Raw genomic sequence first — 23,461 nt, forward strand, 5'->3', positions numbered from 1 at the left:
TGTGCAGACCTCTCACATTCTTATAGCATCTTCCAACATTTATTTTTTCTAGGTTAAACTCAAGGCTTTCAATATGTTGGCTGAGTCACTCAGGTGCCTCCCTTTCTCGGTGCAATATTCTAGAATATTCTCCTCTAGCAACAGTAACTCTCATCTCCCTCTGTACTAAGTCACCTGCACTCTCCACCCCTTTGATGTCTCTGCTGTGCGAAGAACTGGATATTCCTTGTTTACTTGCTTTCTGTATTTCTAGATGAATATAATTTGCCTTGAAATGTGGGATCACGCTGATTGTGAACTGATGTGCTTTTGTGTTGAGAGGATGCTGAAAGAGAGGGAAGAGATGGCTTCTGCTGTTTTGTCTCAGTTGGCTGTACAGGTGCGGACAGCTAAGGCCCTGAATCTGCTACACGAGAAGGCTTCCGTAACCATGGAAACCAACAAAGCACTTGTCACCGTTATGTCATCTCTGGATTTTTTTAAATGAGACCTACGTCACTATGGGGAATGTGAGCTCTACCAGGTGGCACAGGTTAATGGAATGTGCCAGCAGTTCCTTTATGAACATACCTGGTCTAAAGCATCAAATACAAAATAGACGAGGGAAAAGAAAAGCCAGGCAACATATACATGAGTCCCAGCACACAAAGCAACGTGTTGATCAAGGTATGATCCAGACTTTACTTTAGTCCTTTCTTCAATGGCAGCAAAATATGGCTCTGCAGGAAGCAAAAGTGTGGCTTCAGATGAGACTGTCAAGCAGGGCTGCCCTCCTTTGATCAGGAAGTGCCTGGAGCTTTCAACAGAAAAAGCAGGTAATAAGACTATGTTTTGCAAGCCTTGGATGCTCTTTGTATAAAGTATTGAGTGTTTACAAAAACAGGACACAGCCTAATGTTACCCTGAAGTCTGGGGGCCCGAGCATTTGGCAGTAAATGGGCATCCTCTGTTTTCAGTGTCTACTGCTTGGAGTCGGAGAGACCCAGCATGCGACTTATCTGACTCTGACAGCGCTGGCCCCAGGGTGACAGGCTTCAGAGCCGCGCGGAAATCCGGACAAATTTAGGAAACGCTTCTGCTCTTCAAGACCAGCGAAAAGGGCCAGGGAAAGGACTGTTGACTGCACAGGTCCGCGGTGTTATTTCTGACCTGGGTAAATAACCAGAGGTAATTGTTCTGTTACAGTACGATTACGGCACAGGGAACTGTGACACACGAAAGGCAAACCATTCCGCCTGTTAGCGTACAGGTTCGCATATACAGGGAAGCACGGCCGAGACACTCAGTCGTGAAGTAACCCTTTAAACCACCAAACAGTGTCCACAATGCAGTATGCTGGTGGTGAACAATGATACCAGTACTTAATTTATGACCAAAAAGGACGCTCACTTCTGAGAAACTGTGCAATCTCCTTCACCCTTCATCTTCATATCTTATAAATGAACAAGGTTGGATTTTTTTTTTCCACATGAATACATGGGATGAAAATGCTTTTGTGGAGTATCAGTGAGGGCGGGCTCACTTCTGGGGAGGCAGAAGGTGGATTAGGAAGGCATGAGTGAATGGTTTAGTCAGGACCGTTGTGGGCACTTAAAACAAGTGAAGTGTTTACAGCATGCAAAGTGTTCAGTCACTCCTGGCTTCGTCAGAGACCCACTCAAAAGTAGGCCAGGCAATTACTCCCATACAGTCCTTGAGGCAGAAAGCCAACTTTAGGTGACACTCAGAAATCACCTCTTGTTTTTGACAAATCCTATAAAAAACCTTTTTTAGTCTTTCTACCAAACATAAACCTCAATTATTCTATTACAGAATAGGCAGTAAACATCTGATATTGTGATGGATAATTAGCTGCCTCTTCTCCACTTCAGCATATTAAAAGGATTGCAGTTTCATTAGATACAATGGAAATCTAAATTAGAGCAGTATTTGATTAGTCACAGAACTTTAGACAGCTGTAGGCACTCTCAAAATACTGAGGTGAACCATAAAGCGTACTGTATCCTTTATGAATCAAACAGATGGGATATATGCATTTTCAGACAGATATACATCTCAAAATAATAAAGAAGGTTTGCATAACTCACGGATAAACAGGACAGACTCTGACAAAGAGCACAGATTCAGCATAGTTTTGACTAACAATGCTAATTCTTTTAATATAATATCACAGCCTTGACTGATTTTTGCACATAACTTCATTCAGAGGATTTATTATACACTCTGCTTGCAAGTTTTTATTTATTTTTTGCTTCATAAAAAAAATGACAGTAGTGCTATATTATATTTTTTTATTTTAATCGTATATTCTATGATGTTGTATTGTGCTTTTTGATTTGAACTGTATAATGCTTTGGCAATACAATTGCACTATATGTGTGTCATGGCAATAAAACTAATTGAAAATACTAATTGAATTGAGAGAAAGAAGGAGAAGGAGAAAGAGGAGGAGAAGAAGAGAATGCAGGGGGCAGAAGGTGTTTGTGCTAGGCCGTCCGTGTTGCTTAGGGCTGCATCATTAAATCTTCTGCTGTACTGCGTGACTCATCACTCCTTGACATCAGATAGGAGCTTTAAAACACAAGCTGCCAGCATTTACATGCAGGAGTGGGAAGACACAGATAGAGATATAGGGCTTTTGGGGATTTAAATACCTTCCACCTGGTGGGGGAGCCGGCTCAATGTGTGATAAAAATCCTTAATTGTCTCTTCTAAAGGTAAGGAGGAAAAAGCTTATCCCTCATGTTTTGCCTAACTCTGCATGCTCACTTCTTTTGGCTCCCCGGATTTAAAAAATCCTATTATATTTTAACAACCCCGGTTGCCCCAGGAGGAGGCAACAGAGCTATGGATCATGGGGAGTGGGTAACAACTCAGTCGTGAATTTCCAAGAGGCGATTAGTTATTCATGCCAGAAGAAACACTATTAGGCCTACTGTTTAGCACTCCCACAACACGCCCCCATATGAAAGCCAGACTGAAGGACAGGATGCCTTGGTGGAGGCTTTTCACCTCTCCTGTCTTTCTCAGACTGTGTTTTAGCAGCACTTTAGTCCAGGCTTGGCCTGTCTGGGAAATTGCCTCAGCCACCTGTGAGCTCAATAATGTACAACGTTGTCTCATTTGAAATAGGGTACATTCACCCAAATGGCACTGATCTGACTCCTGGAACCATTTTTGATGCTATCACAGCCTTCGGAAGCAGCAGGAGGCCAAAGTAAAAGCAAGGGCAATGGAGTAATTTGTGGCAGAAAATCCTCGAATGAATTATGAGAGTTATTTTGCCCGTGATGACCTCACCGTTCTCATTTCCAGAGGAGAGCATTCTCTCAATGGGCCCAAAAAAGATTAAAAATGAAGAGGCAATGATGAAAGGAAGGTTCTGAGATCGGATCTCGCACAGGAGAGAGGCAGGTGACCTTGATATGCAATAGTTCCCGCCCACCCGCCCCCAACATCCACTCGTTTCTTCTCTGAGTTAAAAAAAAGAAACCTTGACAAGATAATCGTCCGGAGTTATTGGCAGTTAGTTCTGCCTCATTTAACTGACTTCTTATGCGTCTCCATTTTTTAATATTCAAGACAATTGCATCTGCCCTAGAAAACCCCAGGTGGGTACGGCTACAGTCTTCCAAATTGAAATTCCACAAATGCTTATATGTTTGAGGAATACACTGACCTCTAATATACACTAACCAAATGAGTTCCTGAGTTATTTGAATCTATGGATCATATTATTGTTTGTTGAAGAGACCACAACTACTTTCCGTTGGGTACCATGCCAATGTGCAGGTATTATTATGTAAAACTAACTCTTACATTGTCTCATGCTTAGTGTTCGTAATAAATTATATTCCCTTTGAAACTCACTGCAACAAAGTTTGTGACCTTGTCAGAAGTAAATCTCACACAGCACCTTCTAATAATTTTAAAATAGACATCCAAAATGAAAACCATAATCTGTTTTATAATGTAAACATACAGGGGATGAGCAAGCTTCTATTGAGGTCATCTATCATTACCATGAACACTAATGGCCCCTATATGAAAAGGGCAAAGGCTGCGGGACAAGCCGGGGGTAAAAAGGAGGTTTCAGCTCCTCAACACAGAACAATGAAGGCGAAAGAAACCCCATGTCCACCTCAGAGGTGATGCTGCTGCAAGGGAGTTGCGAGACAAAGGTGCGGACCGCTCCACCTCCCGCCCGTCTCACCTAGTGCCGTGTTTATCACACTTCTGCACACAGCCACGACCAGGTGAGAGGCATGAAATGTGTACAGGATGAGCGCGAGAGCGAGAAAGAGGAACAGATCGGGCAGAGAGATATTATAGAGAGAACAGGAGAGAGGGAAGGTGGGAAGGGGGAAAAGATAGAGCGAGACATAGAACAAGCAAATGAAAGAAAGGGAGAATGCAAATGCATGCATAAGCAAAAATAGCCTCATTAAGAAAGGGTGGATTAATTAGTCTTTCTGTCTGACTTTCTCATACACTCCCTCGGAGCCTTGTGGCTTTTTCAGAAAGAGAGCGAGAGAAAGAAAGAGGAAAAAAACAATAAAGAAGCTCGCCTTTTGTGGGATTAGTTTCCATTCCTTGCCATTCAGAACCGCAGGCTATTGTTTTCTCTTGCTTTAACCATAAAAATCTATGTAGGCTTATCGGCTGGGCTTGCACGTTTCAACAGCCTTAGCAGAGGTAGAGAGGGCACACCGAGAGCTCCTGAATTGGTCCGAGGCTGCATACAGACGCACAGAGGATACTAAAAATGTCAGTATAACACAATATTGCTCTCAGGCACTCTATTCCACCACTGTCTTGTTTTAGAATCTTTTTTCGAAGCCTTACTATATATCCAAAACCGACTATGGTAATTTAATTAAACTGACAGAGTTCGACTCTCTTTTATCAGAGGTTCAGCTATTTGAATCTTCACCCTCAAATGAAAGGCTTGTAAACATGCAAGCATATGATCAATTAACTAAGGAGTAAAGGTACTCCATTTTATATTTCACATGTTCTCTTTGGCTGCTTGGATGAGCACATCACCCAGATTAGGTGGAACATAATAATTAGCGTCTCCAGTGCGTGCCAACTCAAGTGAAAACCACAAGTATTTTGGCCAGTGTCTTCATCTCGTCCAGAGTGCACTGATGATACTCCAGCCAATGTGGGGCTTAATAATGAATTCAAAACCACACCTTTTGATTCAAACAACCAACTTAATTAGCATTGATTATTTGTATTCATTATCAATTAAAAACCATTAAAGAGCTGGGTGTACAGTGGTCCAACACTGTGAGCAACCCACCCCCTACCCCAGAGCGCACTCGTCTTAACGGCTTTTGTCTTATCCGTTTATTTGCAAAAAAAAAAAAAAAAATCTTTGGAGGAGCTGGACACTCAAAGTTTTTTCTCCTCTACAAAGCAAACAGCAGAGACCCTTAAGCCTTTCTGTGAATCCTTGGACGTCAGTAGCTGCGGATTTGAGATGAATATTTATCATGAGAGCGCCGCGGCGGTGCTAGGGTTCCGCGGGCAGTTTGAGCATGACGCCGCGTACGCCTGATTGACACGGAGGCTCGTAGGCAGTAATTCATTCTGAGGGGATGCTGCAGTGCCCTTGCTCCGGCTTTCCGCGCAACTTTATGATAATCCTGATAAATTGCAATGCACCACACAGAAATTAGAACTGTGATTACCACTAAATCAAAGAGGCCGGGCCTTTGTGGGTCGGTGTGGGAAGTGATCAGTCTCTCCACCGCCACGCCCTAACATCCGCAAGATGGCCACTGAAATATGCAGTTCCTCATTACTGAAGCGAAAATAAAGTTTTTTTTTGTAAACGTATGCATTTATGTTACCTTATGGCATGCAACGAGTGGAGCATGCAAATAGAATGTGCATCCTTTATCACTCCTGCATCATATCCCCTGAGTGTCAATGTGAGGATGAGGCACATTACTCATAGTGACTGACAGTAAACATTACATGTTTAAATTAAGCCTGCAGCCTGTTCCATTGCAGAGGAACATCACTCAGAATGTGTCACATTCATACCAGCTGGCCTTTTGCTGCACCAAGCGCTGCACCAGCCCCTACCCTTTTGTGTGTAGACCGCTGCTTTGGATTGTTTGCCCGCAGACCTCATGGTGCGGTGGGGGGGGGGGTTTGTACAGGCTGGGAGCCCACGTGACAGGCATCCCACAAAGCAATGGCTCTTGTGTTCTGACTTCAGTGGCCAGTTAACCGCGGTCGTCTTATGTGAAGGACCACAGCACAACAGTCAGGTGGAGGGATTATTAGTGGCTGGCACTCCACGGTGAAAAACGGCGGTTTAATTACCCCAGCAGGCCACGTGAGAGCAGGGCAGATTGGAGGCAGCAGGGCTCTGAAACGGTTGGTGGACTGTGGGCGATCGACTGCCTCTCACGTGTCCACGTCCCACTTCCTGGCACACGCCTGTCCGTACGAACATGTGAGCCGGCCTCCCGTTCTACCGTGCAAAGTCCCAGCCCAGCCAAAAACATCATTTCTAATTTAACACATTACTTAGGTGCCAGGGACAGTCACCGTGCCAAGGATATGTGAGCGTATTTTAACAGAACCATTCACAGAACAGATCATGAGAGTGAAACCATAACATATCACGTCTCTGCCTTCTATTAGTACATTTGAGTGTGATTTCTTGTGTGTTCATTCAAAGCATGGCCACTTTGGTTTTCCCAAAATTAGACAGTAGATAATCTCTCTGTATTTCAGTGAGTTTACACATTTTAGCCAATCCGGGGTCATAGAAGTCTCTTTCCCAAAAATATATATTTTATCTGTATGGCTAGCCAGATAGCTGATGTCAGCTATACATTTTTAATGTTTGCCTTACCTTACCCCAGCAGCTACAAGAGTTAGTGTTGCTATTTGGCCCACACAGCACAACAATTTGATGCACAAGAATCTTCAAAGATACTAGTGGATCAAAACACTGTCCTTTGGGCATGCAAATAAATCAATTATATCAAAGTACACGAGTGGTGTGCAGAATTCACACATCACATTACATCTCCCATCAATGATCTCAAAGCACTTTAATGTAAGGGGGTTGGGGGTTGGGGGCTGGGGGCTTGGGTCTGGAGGCTAAGCGTGTGAGGATCCGATGTCACAATTTGTTAAAGTGCACAAACACATGGATGAGGATAAGGCATATCGTAACCTATGAGGCAGGAGTAGGACTACTAGCAATTATATATATGTATATTTATACAAGAAGGCTGTCACTCACTAGGTCTTTGATACCGTATATGCATTTTCTCAGAACTAAAAGTCTCCCAGGCTTTAAATAAAACACAAAGACACAAAGACACAATTCTTACTTAACCATGACACAGCTAGTTATAGAGATTGTGTCTCCGATTGATTAGGGAGATTTGGTGTGTTCTTGCCCAGTATATAATTACCAGTTATGGGGATGGACTGAATGGATATCATTTCAAGTGTTTCAATGGCTTTTAAGATGAGAAAAAAAAAAAAAAAAACAAATGCATGATTTCCAGGTGGGTGCTCTTTCACATGGGTGAATGGTGACAGGCCAGCCTGTGGCACACTGCACAGCATGGGAGGGACTCAATGAAACAGTGGCTCTGAGAACACACTGAATGTTCCGGATGCATTATTCTACACAGCTGAGGCACCAACCAAGATGCTGAATTCTTTCGGAAAGCAAGCTTGCATTACAGGACTTTAGGTCAGGCTACAAAAACTGATACGGACGATTGCATTTTCCACTTTTAAATTATGAGCCTATTAAAAACAAGACCAGGTCAAAACCTAGTATATGGCTGGACCTATCACACTTCACCCGGCTGACCAATGGTGTAACTTCATCGCTCAGTCACTCAGTCACAGACATTCGCGTTTGTAGGGCTGGCGCCGCTGTTGCGGTCCAGCCAAAAATAACCTGAGAGAAGAAACATAATTATGCAGTGGGGAGAAAAAAAACATTTCATCAAAATAATCCACCCTAAATCCCTGTAAAATTAATCACCGTCAATGCATGCCATCACAATATGCTTAGATACTTATGAAGCATTAACTATGGAACAAAAAATAGTTTTTTAGTTGAGTAATATTTATTGTATTTAGAAAATATTACTAGTTTTACAATATGTAATGTTCACGCACTCAGTTTACTCTTCAGAAAAAATATGTATGCCATACATGACTCTCTTATCAACCACTGAAGAGCTAGATAGGTCATCCATTCCACATCTGATACTGCAGAAGTCTTATTTGATCCCCTGAAAAAAAGAGACCTCAATAGTCCTCCATAGCACCCCAAACTTTATCATTTGAGGCGCTCTCATTTGTGACCAGAGAGGCAAACTGTGAGCATTTCACAACGCTAATGTTGACGTGTCATCATTTCTCCTGAAGCCTTCTCCCCAGTGGCTTCTATGAAGTAGTAATTCATCTCCTCCGCCAAACAAAAAAAAATAAAAACAAAGAGTGGGGGAAAAAGAAAATTGGTCTCCATCCAATTTATCCCATTTGTGCCCGACTAACCAGATTGCTGCCACACGTTTAATCTAGGAGTCCCCGGTGTGGATCGATCAGATATTCTGAGGGGGTTTATCCATTTTCATCATTCCCTGCTGTGAGCTTAAGGCTTTAACCTATTCGTTACTTTGATTACTCGAGTTCTCATCATTTATATTATTATGACCTGAAGGGGAAAGAACAACTTGATTAAAAAAAGGAATGAAAGATAGATGATGGAAGTAGATCATTATTGATTGCATTAATATTTTAATGTGCTGTGGCGACATAGAAAATGCCCCCCCCCTCCCCCAATCCGTGCTTGGTTGAAATGCAGATGCCTGGTTACGGGAGTATGAATGCGTTCTGGGCATGTGCACTGCGAAGCATTCCACTGGCAAAAGGAACGTATTGTGCTACATGGAGCAGGTCTGAACCAGAGCCCTCCAAAGAAAGAGCAGCAGGAAGAATCGCATTGCTGAAGCGGACAATAGTGGTTTGAAGCAGGTTGGAATTCATATGGGAACCCTACTGTACCAGTCAATCAAAGTGACATGAGAGCATTGCTTTCTAGTTTTGTTGATTGCCAGGCAATAAAAAAATGGTTTGACAGGAGTCAGTATTTCTTTCTTGTATTTAGATTCATATTGATGTCAAAGCACTGAATGCCCATCTTTGTAAGTATGAAATAAAAAATTAAGAGATTCTTGCATGAATTTTCATGAATCTTCACATACAGCATCATAAGAAGCTGTTTGTAAATGAATAATGTTGTTCTTAAACAAATTATTCTTAATGGTTTTCCAAATCTTGAAGATGGTAACCTAAAAGCATTACTCAAACAAATCTGTCCCTTCCAATAAATTAAAAAAACACTTTTTTTTAACCTATTGCCGTAAAACTTTCCCTGAAAATGATAACTGAATAAACAATAATGGACTAAATGCATACAGTATGTGAATATGAGAGCGTGAAAATATGAATAATATATATGAGAATATGAGTAATGAAAACCAGCAGCTGAGAGCCAATGAGCCTGACATGAGATGAGAGATGAAAGCAAAATTACTGAAAATAGTAGATTAAAAAAGGACTTCATTGTTTCTGCAGGTGAATGTAAAGAATGTAAATGTTATTCAAAGCTACATCCAAAATGTACTTACAGCTCACACACGATGAGAGAGATGAGGTATTAGATAACATCCACCAGGTAATTAACTAAAGAAACAAGCTGAACATCTTTAAGGGTTTTCGGCTTTGAAATTACTCTGCCAAAAACAGATAAGCACCCCCATCCCAGTGTGCGTGACAGCATCTACGTATTATGTCTGTGTGCATCTGGGTACGTGCATTTACGTGCAAATGCGTGCGCCATCACCTTGTAAATTGTTGTATTCAGAGTAATTATGCGTAAATGCTATTAAGCTAGTGAAGCAATCATCTAATAAAGGTAAATATTAATTATGATGAAGTCAATAAGCAATAACCAAATCAACAGTGACAGCTTACACAGTAAATAATCAAACGTTTGACAGGTCATTTGCGTAGGTGGTGATGCTTTGGGTTTGAGCCGTCTGATTCCCTCTACCCCCAACACACCCACCCCTTTGGCCAAGTCATGGGGTAACACTCAACACATGTCTGACCAAAATAAAAACAGACCAAGTACCTCTTTCCAATTTCTGACCTTTCTCATAAAGGCTTTCAATTTGGTGAGATTAAATCTAGGGCCCTTTTTCTGTAGAGTTGCTTGCGCTGCTCCTTTTGGATCAGAGGCAATGATAAGGCAATGCCTCCAGCCTCTGTTGCCCATAGTGCTGCTAAGCAGTAACTGGACATGAAGCCAGTATTTGCTCTGCATGCATACGTGCACACAGACAGACACTCAAACACACACACACACACACACACTACTCCTGAGCCTGCTAAAAGCAGGGAAAGCGGGAGAGAGAGAGAGGGAGGGGGGAACAAATAGTATAATAAAATGCCATTACAGGTAGCTTATCACTCTCCTTCAGTGAATGAAAAGAGATCCTTGTTTCCTTTCAGAAGGGGAGAATCATTGGTATCTAAAATCCTCATTAAGTGGGCTTTGGACACCTCAGGAAAATCACACACCTCAGATCCAGAGAACTGGCTGGATTAGGAGGATGAGACAAATGGGCTCTTGCAGAAACGCCAAGCAAATAGACAGCTCTGCCATGGTCAAAGCATGATATTGAAGGCACCATAGGTGATTAAATATTTCTTGAAGACAACATCCAATGTTAGGCTTGTTTTCAGAATTTTTATCCTCAATGACTTTCTGCACATAAATTGCGTTTTGACATTGCTCCTGCCAAAGTACACAGAAAGGAAATGAAATTAAACGCTGTGGCTTCAGAGTATCTGAATCTGTATGTATGCTTTGGTAGCGTAGCAACTGTTGACACAAACAAAAATACAGCAAAATTGTACACTGTTGGGAAGATCTAGCCAGGATCAACTATTGTTAGACAATTCCTTGAATCTTTAGAATGCTTTTGTGATGGCTGTTCCATCACCAGCTTAAGTCCTTTAAAAAAAAACATACAAAGAGCGCCAAAAAAAGAAAAAGCCACTCACGTAACAGTGCAAAGCTACAAATAGAAAGCATCAACCAAATAATGGTAACTACAAATACTAAGCAATGCAGCACAAAAACACTCACAAAAAAGATAAATAAAGCAAACCACAATCTTCAAAAGTCACTGCGGCAGATAACACACATAAAGGGGTTTGCGACAAAACAGGAATTAATCTTGGCATGTGTTATTCTACATGTTCTGCCAAAGGAATTCAGACATGTAGCCTATAAACCTATAGCCTAGAGAAAGGACAGTGAAGCTGACCAGTACTACAGCTCCAAATGTCCCCTTGAAGAAGCAAGTGGACTCAATGTGTGAATTCTCATGTATTTGCAGTTTCTGGGAGAATTTTCCTTATTTATTGTCAATTGTGTTTTCCACTGTAAGTCAGTCGCTCCCCGTTCCTTCATGCATTTAGCCCTCTAAGGCTCTGTGTAAATCTACCGAGTATAGAACTTGGGCGGAATTGTGTTTTTTGATTTTTATTCCATATTCATATAGAACCGATGTCTCCAAGAGCTTGAATGACAGTTCAGAACCCTTTGGCTATTGTGGATAACACTGAGCAGAAAAATAAATTGTGAGTGCGACCTAATATCTGCTGTGATTCACTGATCTGTAAAAGGCTAAAGCCATCAATGAAAACTGCTTGCATTATGCTGAGTGTACATTCATATATCAGAATCCAGCATGAATTAAGAATACATTAAACTGGGGTTACTCTAACAAATTAGCCTACTCAACGTGGCCAGTGTCACAATAAAATATATTATATTTAACTGAATTGTCAAGAAAAATGCAAGTAAAACACTCTGTATTCATTTGGCTTGGCATCAGTTACTGCAAACAAAGCCTGCAGCAAATTCTGTGTTGGTGGCAATATAAAAAATATCATGCAGGATAGGAAATGACTCACTGCACAGTAACTTGATCTAGTGCATACATTTCTGAGGCAATGCACTGGGATATGGTGTACTTTGAACAAGCAATCGATCATTGTAACTAATGTTATAATAACTTGTTGTAAGGCCAGTAATTGATTCAGCAATCAAGATGTATTAATAAAGAAACCTTATGTTGTCTGGGTGGACACGTGTAATTGGCAAAGCCCAAAAAAGTATGACTCAAGCTACAATGTGACGTGACCCATCTGCCCTACCCTCCAAACACAAAAAGCCAGGAGAGGACGGGAGGGAAATCACAACTTTTTTTCCTCAAAAGCAGTGGAAAATTTACCTCTGGTTCCCCGTAGTGGAAATGGATTTTAGGAGCGTGACGGATCATACCTCACATTCTCTGGAGCCCGAGATGGTGTAGGTGCAGGAGCCTGTCCCATTGACCAGCACGTCCATGGTCTCAGAGTTTGTGGGTTTGTAGTCCACATAATACTCCTGCAGGGGGGAGTTGAGGGTGCGTTCTGTCTCCCGCACCTTTTTCCTGCGCTTGCGGACCATGGAGTGCTGCTGCAGCTGCTTCATGCTGCTGGGGTAGCGCTTCCATGACACATAGATCACCAGCAGTATCATGGCCACTGACAGGAAGAGTGCCACGCTCCCAGCAATTATTTTGTGGAATGAAACGTGCTCAAACTGCTCTGGGATGGTTGAGGTGGCCCCTGAGGGTGTGGGGCTGGGTAAACTACCCTGGGAAAGCCCCTCACCCACTCTTGATAAAGTGGGAATGGGAAAACGTTCAGCTTTGGAAGGAGTGCTTGGAAGAGTGGATGGTGTTGAGATAGCAGGGGCCGGAGTGATTTTGCAGATACTGTAAGTTTCCACAGCGTCCATCACCTTCTCCCCCTGGACCTCCTTAGGTCCAGCACAAATCATGGTGGTCTCCTTGTTTCCCTTGAAATTCCTCAACCAGGCCACTAGGGGGCAGATGCTGGGACTGCAATCCCATACATTGCCTGCCAGGCTGATGGTGGTCAAGGAGATCCAGGCAACCACTGCGTCCTGAGACACATTGCTGAGCTTGTTGGAGTCCAGATTGAGTGTCTGTAGGTTAGGCAGGCACTGGTAGATGCTGGCGTCCACAATCTGCAGGTCATTTCCAGAGAGGTCTAGTTTTTGCAAAGAGGTCCAGGTCCAGGTGAGACCCTGACTGATTGACCGGATACGGTTCCACTGCAGGTACAGTGCTCGCAGGTTGTAGAGGCGTGGAAAGTGTGAGAAGTTGATTTTGGAGAACTGGTTGTGTTCTAAGTGAAGCTCCGTCAGTTTAAGCAGTCCTGCAAAAGCATTACGAGTGAGGCTACGTAATCGGTTGTAGCCCAGATCCAGAAATTCTAGGTTGCGACAGTCCTGAAAGACTCGTACAGGAACGCTTTTCAGGGAATTTGAGCGAATGTGGAGACTGAGCAACTTGCGCAGGCCCTGGAACTGGTTAGGCTGAAGGCCCTGCAGCTTGTTGTATGACAGGTCAAGATTGCGTAAGTTCGGCACAGCGTGGAAAGTTGCATTTTGGAGTTGCGTGATCTTGTTGGAGCTCAGGATCAGCTCCTTGAGCCTCCGTACACCTTGGAAGGCTTGACTGTCCACGGAATTGATGTAGTTATGGTCCAGGTAGAGCCAGATGAGTTGGCTGAGACCAGAAAACTGCCCAGCCCTGAGGCTCACCAGGCTGTTGTAACGCAGAGACAGGCCCTGGCACCCACTGGAGACGTTCTTTGGCACGTCACGAAAAGCGTTGGACTCGCAGTAGACTATCTTCCCATCGCAGCGACAGCTCTGAGGACACGGACGCTCACGGACACTGCTTGGAGATGCTAACAGCCAGGCCTGCAACAGCAGTGGCACCATTAGCCACCTGCCTTGCATCAGGGATCCTGGAAACACAAGGCACAGAGAGACTTACAGTAAAATGACCATGCTGGCACACATTTTTCTGCCCATAAAGTAATTATCAACAACAATGCAATAATTTGCCTGCAAAACATATTTTTTAAATGTCAGAATTCACTCGCTGGCAGTGCATGGTACAGAATCTGACTAGTGCTAATTCAAGTAAACTGAATTCTTTGAATTTGAATTTTCACCTCTGATTTTGTTTTCTTTTTTGCAAAAGGTTCAAAGGAATGAATTCAGAAAGCAATACAAAATATTGTGGGTATATAGATGTCAGGCAGCGCGTGTGCATATGTTTGGAGGTACAGCCTCTGGAGGGAGAGTTCAGGGGAGGGGTGGGCAGTGGTGGAACTTTTTGTTTCAAAATCTAGCTCTCTTGCTCGTTTCTCCAAATTTACATACTGCACCTTTAAGTGGACTTTTTACACTGTTTAGGTCTTAAATTATATTAAAAATTGGTGGAAAAACCAATAGGAATATTGAAACATTTTGAAAAACAGCACTTTAGAAAACTGGTAATATCACTGTTACATTCAGATATTAAATGAATGGATTTCAGTTAACGTGAACAACCTATACAGGCAAGAAAAAAACAATGAATGAACATATATGTAAACTAATTAGAGTTTGCCTCATTCTAAGGGCCATGTATTCAATGTTATTAAAATGATTAGAAATTATTTATAACAGTATTCACTAACTGATAGCTAATCTGCTGTTCTTTATTTGCTGATAATCAACAGTAAATATTAAAGTTCCCAATTGCAGTCTTGCAACAGCAGTATCATAAAACACCCATGCAAAAGTCTAAACATAACCTCTTTACAATCTACAATCTGCAGAATATATCAACAAAGAACATGGTTTTTAGAGTCGTGGCTGTGTTCTAAATGTGAGAAACTCTCACAAATGTATTTCCTCCATTATTTACTGGATCAAGAGGGTCTAATCCTATCCAAAAAGGGTAGGTGCATATTTTTGTTTTAGCCCAGCATGAATACACCTGATTCTACTTATCAAGGTCTTAATGGAGACCACCATTATTAGTTAATTAGCTGAATCAGGTGTCTTGCTGGGCTAAAACAAAAACCAGCACCCACATTGGCCCTTCTTGGATAAACTTGAGCTACGTTTAGATTACAGACTGAAGTGGCACAAATACATTTTTTTTTTCCCTACGTGACATAGATCAGACTTTTTCAGAGCTGTGTGAAGAGGAAAATCCTTTTCATATGAGATTTGGGCTGCTTCCATATGTGTTCCAAGATTGGAAGGCCATGCGACTGCTGTGAGAATTGTCTGATCGGAATGCATGTTTTTTTTTAACATCACAATTGACTGCACAGGTACGGATCAATGTCATTAATATGTTTTGTTATTAATTGCTGCATGCTGTTTATTTCAGGGCAATAGACCACCCTCAGCTTCACTCTGAGGACGACATTTATTTTGTTTTCAAATTGTTTCCAGATCTTACTAAAATATTAATAGGGAGTGCCTTGTCCAAAGCCTCGGTATTTTTAAACTATAATCCTTAAATATTGTTGTTCACTGGAAAAAAATCATTCTAGACCCCGTCATTAAGAGGTGCAAGAGTCAAATTCTGTGGAAAAATAGTGCAATATGCTTTGTGGAAATGGGTCTTACATTAAAAAATGAGGACTTGCCTTCATTCATTTTTCTTACTGGGATAAGTTAGTACAAATGTAACAAATGCACTGTGCATTTGCATGCCCCCATATGCAGTTAATATCATAGAAACAAACCCCTTAAATGCAGAACTGATGCAAAACAACTTATCTTTCCCATATGAAAACATTGCATGGAGGGACACCCTTCCATGTTCTCTTTGGTGTAATGAATGTTCAGTGCTTAATTACATTGTAATTTATTTCAGTCCGTGCTGTTTTATGATCTTTAACAGACAGAGGCATATAACAATCTCCCTTGGAAGTTCCATACACACTGTGCTTTCATCAAAAATAATGTCAGATGCTGTGAAGGAATTGTGTGTGGACAAAGGGAATTTTCAGAGCCTGAAGAACAGTAGATGCCTCAGAAACAGAAACTCATTGGATATGAATATGATATGGAAATGATACATTAACTGCATTTTCATGTAATGGAACAGTAATAATCATAATAGATAGGTTTCATTCCATTATTTGAAGGCAGATACTACCGATATGATTTATATTTGGAGAACTACATTTACCATTTTAATGTGGGTTCACGGGAGGCATTGATTTATCAGCAATTGTGCAGCTTTGGTATATGTGTTTCTGCAGTTCTACTGTGGCCTTATTATTAAGAAGCAGGGTCAAGTGCTTAATTATATAGCACAGGGCAAGGTTAGACATGTTTCTGTTGCCACTGCTCATAAGTACAAGATATGATGGGCCCTCTCTGTGTGTGACAGAACAGAAACTACAAGACAAGCCCGCGGTGAGATCAGGATGCTAAAGTGTGTGAATTTGCTCAGAATATATGTCCTCATGAAGTGAAATGCTCACGGTTGGGTGAACAGACACAGCAGAGTCTTATTCAAGGACACCGATTTTCTAGATTGAAAAGGCAATACGTCAACACTTTACATGGCTTGTTGTTTTTACACTTGATAATGTAAATCCTGTAAGAGCTTGAAACATAATACGAATCTACCGTAATTATGGGAATCGCACTCAATAGATTTTAATTGCATAGTGATAGCAGCCTTCATTCTGTTCCATTTCCAAGTATATTCTTTTCCAAATGCTAAGTGGTTTTTCCCTTATAAAACCATCACACATAAAATGTCAGGTGCACGTACGGTACAGTGCCGTGTAATGAGTAGTTGTCCCCTTCTTGATTTCCTCTATTACTGAATGGACTCACATGTTTAGAGAAAATGTAAAGAGAAACTAAATAAATTTAATGAAAACAATTATCAAACACCATAACACCTATAAGGAATAGTAATTGCCCCCTTAAACTTAATAATTGGTTGCACCACCTTTAACAGCAAAAACTGCAATCAAACACTTTCTATAATTTGATATTGGTCTTTCACAATTTTACTTTTAGCCCAATCTTCTTCACAGAACTGCTTTGATTCAGACAAATTGGTAAGTTCTTTGAGCATGAACTGCTTGTTTCAGGTCCTGCCAGAGCATCTGTATTGGGTTCAAATCAGGACTTTGACTAGGCCACTCCAAAACTTTAATTTTGTTTCTTTTCAGCCATCCGGATGTGGTCTTGCTTTTGTGTTTTGGATCATTGTCTCGCCTAACCCTATTATGCTTCAGCTCATGGACAGACAATTCTTTCTAGGATTTTTTTTGGAACAAAGCTGAATTCATTGTTCCTTGAATAATGTCAAGTCATCCTGGTCCATCATAGTACAACCACCATGTTTGAATGTTGGTACGCCAGACATAATGGGACCTGTGTTGCCTAAAAAGTTCCACTTTTTACTCACCTATCTATGGAACTTTCTCAAGGCTTGGGGATCATCTAGGTGCTTTTGTGCAAATGTGAGATAAGCATTGATGTTTCTCTTGGTTAGCAATAGTTAGCACCTTGCTGTTGTCTCATGAATCCTATTTTTGCCCAGTCTATTTCTAATTGTGAAGTCATGAACACTGACCTTAGCTGAGGCTAGACAGGCCTACAGTTCTTTGGATATTCTTCTGAGATCTTTGTGATTTCCTGGATGAGTTGTCTCTGCGTCCTTGGAGAAATGTTGGCAGGTGAGCCACTCCTGGGAAGATTCATCGCTGTTCCAAATGTACTCCATTTGGCAATAATGGCTCTTACTGTGGTTCGGTAGAGTCCTAGGGCCTTAGAAATGGGTTTGTAACCCTTTCCAGACTGATATATTTCAACAACTGTCTCATCTTTTCTGGAATTTCCTTTGATTGTCACATAGTGTGCTCATAAAAACTTGTGATGACTACTTCAGTCTGATGGTAAGATTCAATATGATTGAGGTTTAGATTCAACATTTCTGACTGCAATCCAACCTGGCTGTGTTCAATCAGCTGAAACTAATTATCAATTAAATGTGGTCAATTGCTTGATTGGGTAACTAAGGTGGCAATTATTTTTTCACATGGGTGATAAGCATGTTTGATAACTTTTTTCATTAAATAAATGAAATAATAATTTAAAAAATGTGTTTTGTGCTTCAATTCCCTTTCCCTATATCCCATTGTCTACCATTATATTTTGTCTAAAGATCTGAAACTATTCAGTGTCAGAAATCTGCAACAATAGAGGAAATCAGGAAGGAGCCAAATACTTTTTCAGGGCACTGTAATTGGTCAGAATCTCAATATAATTTGACTTGTTTTACTGCTTATTCTGTACTGGCTGATTCTGAGCATTCTCTCTGGTGCCAGAGGTTTCTTGAGGCACATCCCAAATTCAGACAAAGACACTACAAAACCTGGTACTATAGGAATGGTTTGGGAAACTGGCTGGGATTCTGTCTCTATTGCTTGCATGTTAAAATATGTCATTCAGCAAAGAAAACAAACAAACAAAAAAACAACAAAACAAAACACTTGTTGCATCCTCCCATATTATGAGTAGGCATCAAAGCCTATTTTTTTCACCCTTGAAAACTTTGTAGTTTCTAATACTTTGGAAAAAATTCTGTTGTACAAGACATCATGGCCACCAAGAAAATGCACTCAAGAAACACCATTCACTGACTTAATGTGCTTTGATATTGATGTTATTACAGGACATGGGGCAAATCTGCTCTTAGAGATTTTTTGATCTATCCTGCTAATTTGCAGTTAAATAATAAAAATAAACGCAAGTTCAGTTTGTCCATACAGTACATGGTTTTCTGTAAGCCCTGCTTTGTGTGCATTGTCACTAATTCTGTGCTGTAGGAGCATAGTCACAGAAAGGCATACTCGTCCAACAATAAAAGGAAGTTAAGCATCCCTTGATGATACCTAAGTGTACTACACTCACACACATTCTCTTGTAGTAGTGACACCATAGAATTCTACAGGGAGGGCTAAGGTACCAATACATAGCAGAGGCAAAAACTACACAACAGGAAAAAATGCAAACAAATCAACAGTGACATTGTTTTATTCTTCTCTTCTTTCTTAATGATATTTCCATATCCCAGATTCTAATTTCCCCTGACAGTGATGGTTATACCTGAAGAGAACAATTCTCAGCATAGGCAATCAAGTTGAGGAAAAAGATATGGCTTCTGCCTGCTTCTCTTCGTCAGCCCCTGACAGGCTTTCAATCTCCTCTACAGTTATCTGTTTTGACACCCTCTCCACTCCATTACATGAGAAAGCTCTTAGCCATTTAATAAGGGACACCTCATCTGTCTAACAGTCTCCTACTGTGATGCACCTATTTGAGAGAAGGATGAAAACATATATGAGATATTAACTGAAACCACAACAGCAGTGACCTCTGCTTCACTGCTGATCCAAATTCCAAAGGAAATACACGTGTGAACTGAGTGCTTCGGCATTTATTCGCCTCTCATTTTAGTCTAGTATCCCAACCTGCCATCTGTCCACACACATGCACACACACACGCACACGGCAACACTCGCACAGTAAATATTCGGAAAATTCTTACATGATCTATTGTTACTGTATGTCATGGTTGATGATAATAATTTCAAGTTCTCGAGTGACAATTAAAATTGTAATACATTAAATCTTAAAAGTTTGCAATGTGTTTAAACACTCCCTAATGGCTACATATCAAAACTGGAAAATGTGATTCTAGCACCCACTGCATTCAAATATAGGATCATATATCAATAATATTAGGCTACTTAATTTAACTTGTGTTATGAAGGAATAACCACATGACAGAACACACTGATACCACCGGGATTAGCAAGAAAATGCAGTACAATTCAACCATAATGAATGGGACTAGTTTCAGATGGGAAGTCATAGTCCACGAGACACAATTGCCTAGCTACAGATATCAAATACCTATTTTGTAAACTAGAAACTCGACAAAAAATATTCAATGGTATACTATGGGTGTACTATCCAGATACGATTGCCACTATTATGAATACGACTGGATGAAACACTGCATAGGCCTGTTCAAATCGCACACCTCCTTTCCCTTCTATTCACCTTGAAAAATAAATAATATTCAGTGGGAGGGTTTCTATCCCTCAGCTAACTGTTTAATTGTATGATTAAACCAAGGGACAGCTGATAATTTTATGGAGTCGCTTTGATAATTACCTCAAAATTACTTCCAAAGTTGTGGAAACATATGGATACTGAACCACTCAAACTGTTTTAACAATATAATTATACCAGGCTATACAACAAATTTGTTCCCATAAAACTTCTGCACAAGACCAAGAATATTGGGGGGGAAAAGACCACTAATGTACTTTTGACTTTTTACTATGAAGCTATTAATCTGTATATTCTGTCAAATTATTCCGGGCATGTTGATTAAATATTTTTCGTCTACATCACATGCACTGGGTGCATTCTAAATAGTTCGTTTTTGCTACGATTATTGAATAGTTGTTAAAACTGTACGCCTCCGCTCCTGGCTAAGTTTTCTCATTGTGTTCGCAAAAACAGGAACCTCTCCAATGCCGCAGAGCCACTTGGCGCTATTAATCATTGAGGTACGTGGCCAGACGTACTACAGTAGCCTACATGCTACTAAGAGCATCAGAACAGTGCAAATAGACTAAAAACATAACGAACTGTCAAATGCATTATTATTATTATTGTTATTAGTATTACACACACGCGCGCTTCAACGGCTCGTGGATGCAAGCTATAGTGATAATGTAGTATATCAACCTTCATTTATCAAATCGGAGTTGTAATTGAACAACAGTGATAATGAATATCCTGTAAAGCCGTCATAAAATTAATTAATTGTATGCAGGATTATAAAACAAACCAAAACACTCTCACACACAAACACACAATAGTTACAATACAGACATGTAAAATAAATAAATAAATAATAAGAAGAATATCAATAAATACCGTTTCTGGATTAGGATTAGAATACAGACAACACTAGTTATCGATGACCTTTAAATTACTTGGAAAGAACATCCCAATGTCCTTAAGCATTTTTGTTCATTATTCAGCAAGCGTTCATTCTGGTATGTTTTCTCTAGATAAAGATACGCACATCTATTTTTCAGTCACATACAAGACGCCGAAACACACATAGCTCATTGCTATTATTAATGGTAGCTCACATACAGAGTACTTGTGCATATTCGTGTGTACACTGAATGTTATGGGTATTGCCGTGGGCGAAAGGGACTTGTATCTGCAGTGTCAGGAAACGATTTTAAGTGGCTTCATAAGCACACTGATCACCGAAAACTGCGGGGAGGGACAACAGCTGGTCATACAGACAACGGGTCAATAACGAGGAGAATCGGTCCCTCTTGCACCCACCAAAAATAAATACATGAAGCGAAAAAGAAATGCGAGATGCGCAGATTGAGGCAGACTCTTTCTGGCTCTCCAGCCGCAAAGGCATCAATCAGCTGCCGCGGTGAAGCCCAAGTCACAACAAAATGCTCGTTAGCCTCAGCCAACAGCACACCACGCACACTAAGGACAAGGGAGACAGGCAAGAACGAGGCATTGCATTACTATAAGTTACCATGGAGTTGCAAAGAAAGATATTTCCACAATCAAATAAGCATACCTGTTGATCGCAAAACGAAAACATCCAATGACCGTGTGTGTGATAACAGATCCTAACCACTAAGCCTATAGCCTACATAATTATGCACAGCCATGCATGGTAAAGTTGCCAAGGTTCTAACATTAACCCTAATTAGCATTTCAATCCCAGTCAACGGCCCTCCTCAGCGCTGCTTACTAAATCAGAAAGAACAGAAGACTATGTTCAGGCATGGATAATTCAAATCAAACTGCGGTTTTCCGGACAGAAATGTAATGAAATAATGCACATCGTCATTTACTATTGTGTGGGTATGTTACGGACAAGTCAAAATCAACGTTCCGTATCTGAGTTCTAGCATATTTAATAATTCAAGAGGAAAGCAAACTCACACCGCAAATCATATCAAAGGGAATAGCCACATTAACTATGTCCAAAACCTACGTACAGACATACTGTTGTGTTTTTAAGTAGATATAAACGATGCAATCCTGTTTTGCTATTTGAAATAAAAATAGAAACTTCATTTGCGCAGTGAAATAAAATCTGATATGCTACTTTCTTAAGTTCTGTATCGCCTATCGGTCTGCAAACGTGGATGAGTTCGGTTGAATTTCCTCTGCCATTTCAGACACGAGCTCCATATGTGACTGTCTTTCTTGTTTAACATTTCAGGGACGAATGCATATGTGTGGCTAAGGATTTTTATATGCAGGTGTATTTAAAAAATGAATGACCACTAAAAGAACAACAATTTTGTGCATTAAAAAGAAAAGAAAATGGCTCTTAACATACCCATATCCTCGTATCTATCAGCGACTGTCCACGGGTTTAAAGCCTTCTAGTACTTGACTTCCAAGCCCGCATGACACGCGGTCTCCTCGGATGGTACCGTTAATATCCACTACCAACCCGCTCAAGCAGCGGAGCTGGTGGACAGCCGACAACAAGCGCACACAAGGCACACCTGCCCGCCGTTGCGCTCCGGAGGTATGGCAAGGGTGAGCAACCTTGTCCCCGTATTTTAGTCTCCGAGTCCAGCCATGCAGTGTGCCTCAGTGTCCTGGTGCAAGCACGGAAATAGCCTTGAGGTCTCTCCAGAATTTTGACGCATTATTAACACTATTTTATGGTTATACAATTAATAAAAACAGTGATAGAGGAACCGCAGAGGATAATTCCAAAGCCAGATGGAATTAAATCCGAAATGAAACATACGACGAAGAAAAGTTTATGGAAGTCAGACTGCCTTTTAATGTTCGCATTGCGTTTCATCCATCAGTTATGCCATACTGCGTAAACGATTCTCCTAAACGAAGACTCAGCAACAGTGTAAATCAACAGACAAAAATTCCTTCGCAAAAATGTTCTGAATGTCCGAATGAAACGTAGTGCAGGTAGCTAAAAGTTCATATTCCAATGTTTGGCAGAAAAAAGAGATATGAGAGTGAAAAGATTCACAGACCGACAGCACTGGTAGGACAAATACTGTTTCTTCCTGTATTTTCACCGTCCGTCCCTCAGTTCCAAATAGGACAGGGGTAGAGAAGGCGTTGCACGCTCTACCACTGTAACAATATCACGGCTGTCTCATACGGCACCTTCGCTGTACGAAATGATTCAGATTGCCCTCTTCTGGTGAAAACCGAACCCCCACAACAAAACCAATGCTGGCCCATCACCTCTATCCTCAAGCTACGACTGGAAACACACTTTAACAAACCCTGAAAAAGTAAGACAGTCACTGTAGTGCTTTCTGCCTAGTTAACTGTAGCCTATTTGAGTTCATTTTTGCACTTAAACTTTGTTGT

The 23,461-nt window shown here is 41.0% G+C and overlaps 1 protein-coding gene across 5 annotated transcripts in view; it reads right to left on the reverse strand.

Annotated features, from left to right (window-relative positions):
- The window catches only part of LOC135261333 (leucine-rich repeat transmembrane neuronal protein 4), an 89,423-nt gene extending 66,182 nt beyond the window's left edge, over window positions 1–23,241 (reverse strand). For 2 of the 5 annotated variants that reach the window (XM_064347547.1, XM_064347548.1), the window contains exons 1-2: window positions 22,446–23,241; window positions 12,372–13,962 (exon numbers count right to left, since the gene is read on the reverse strand). In XM_064347547.1, coding sequence (XP_064203617.1) covers window positions 12,416–13,962; window positions 22,446–22,449 — 1,551 coding nt within the window. In that variant the 5' untranslated portion in view covers window positions 22,450–23,241 and the 3' untranslated portion in view covers window positions 12,372–12,415. Of the gene's footprint in view, window positions 1–12,371; window positions 13,963–17,606; window positions 18,641–22,445 lie in introns of those variants that run through there. The other 3 variants (XM_064347544.1, XM_064347545.1, XM_064347546.1) reach the window with 3 other exon arrangements.
- Between the last annotated feature and the right edge of the window lie 220 nt (window positions 23,242–23,461).

This window comes from Anguilla rostrata, chromosome 8 (assembly GCF_018555375.3).
Source record: "Anguilla rostrata isolate EN2019 chromosome 8, ASM1855537v3, whole genome shotgun sequence".
In the NCBI taxonomy this organism is placed as follows: domain Eukaryota; kingdom Metazoa; phylum Chordata; class Actinopteri; order Anguilliformes; family Anguillidae; genus Anguilla; species Anguilla rostrata.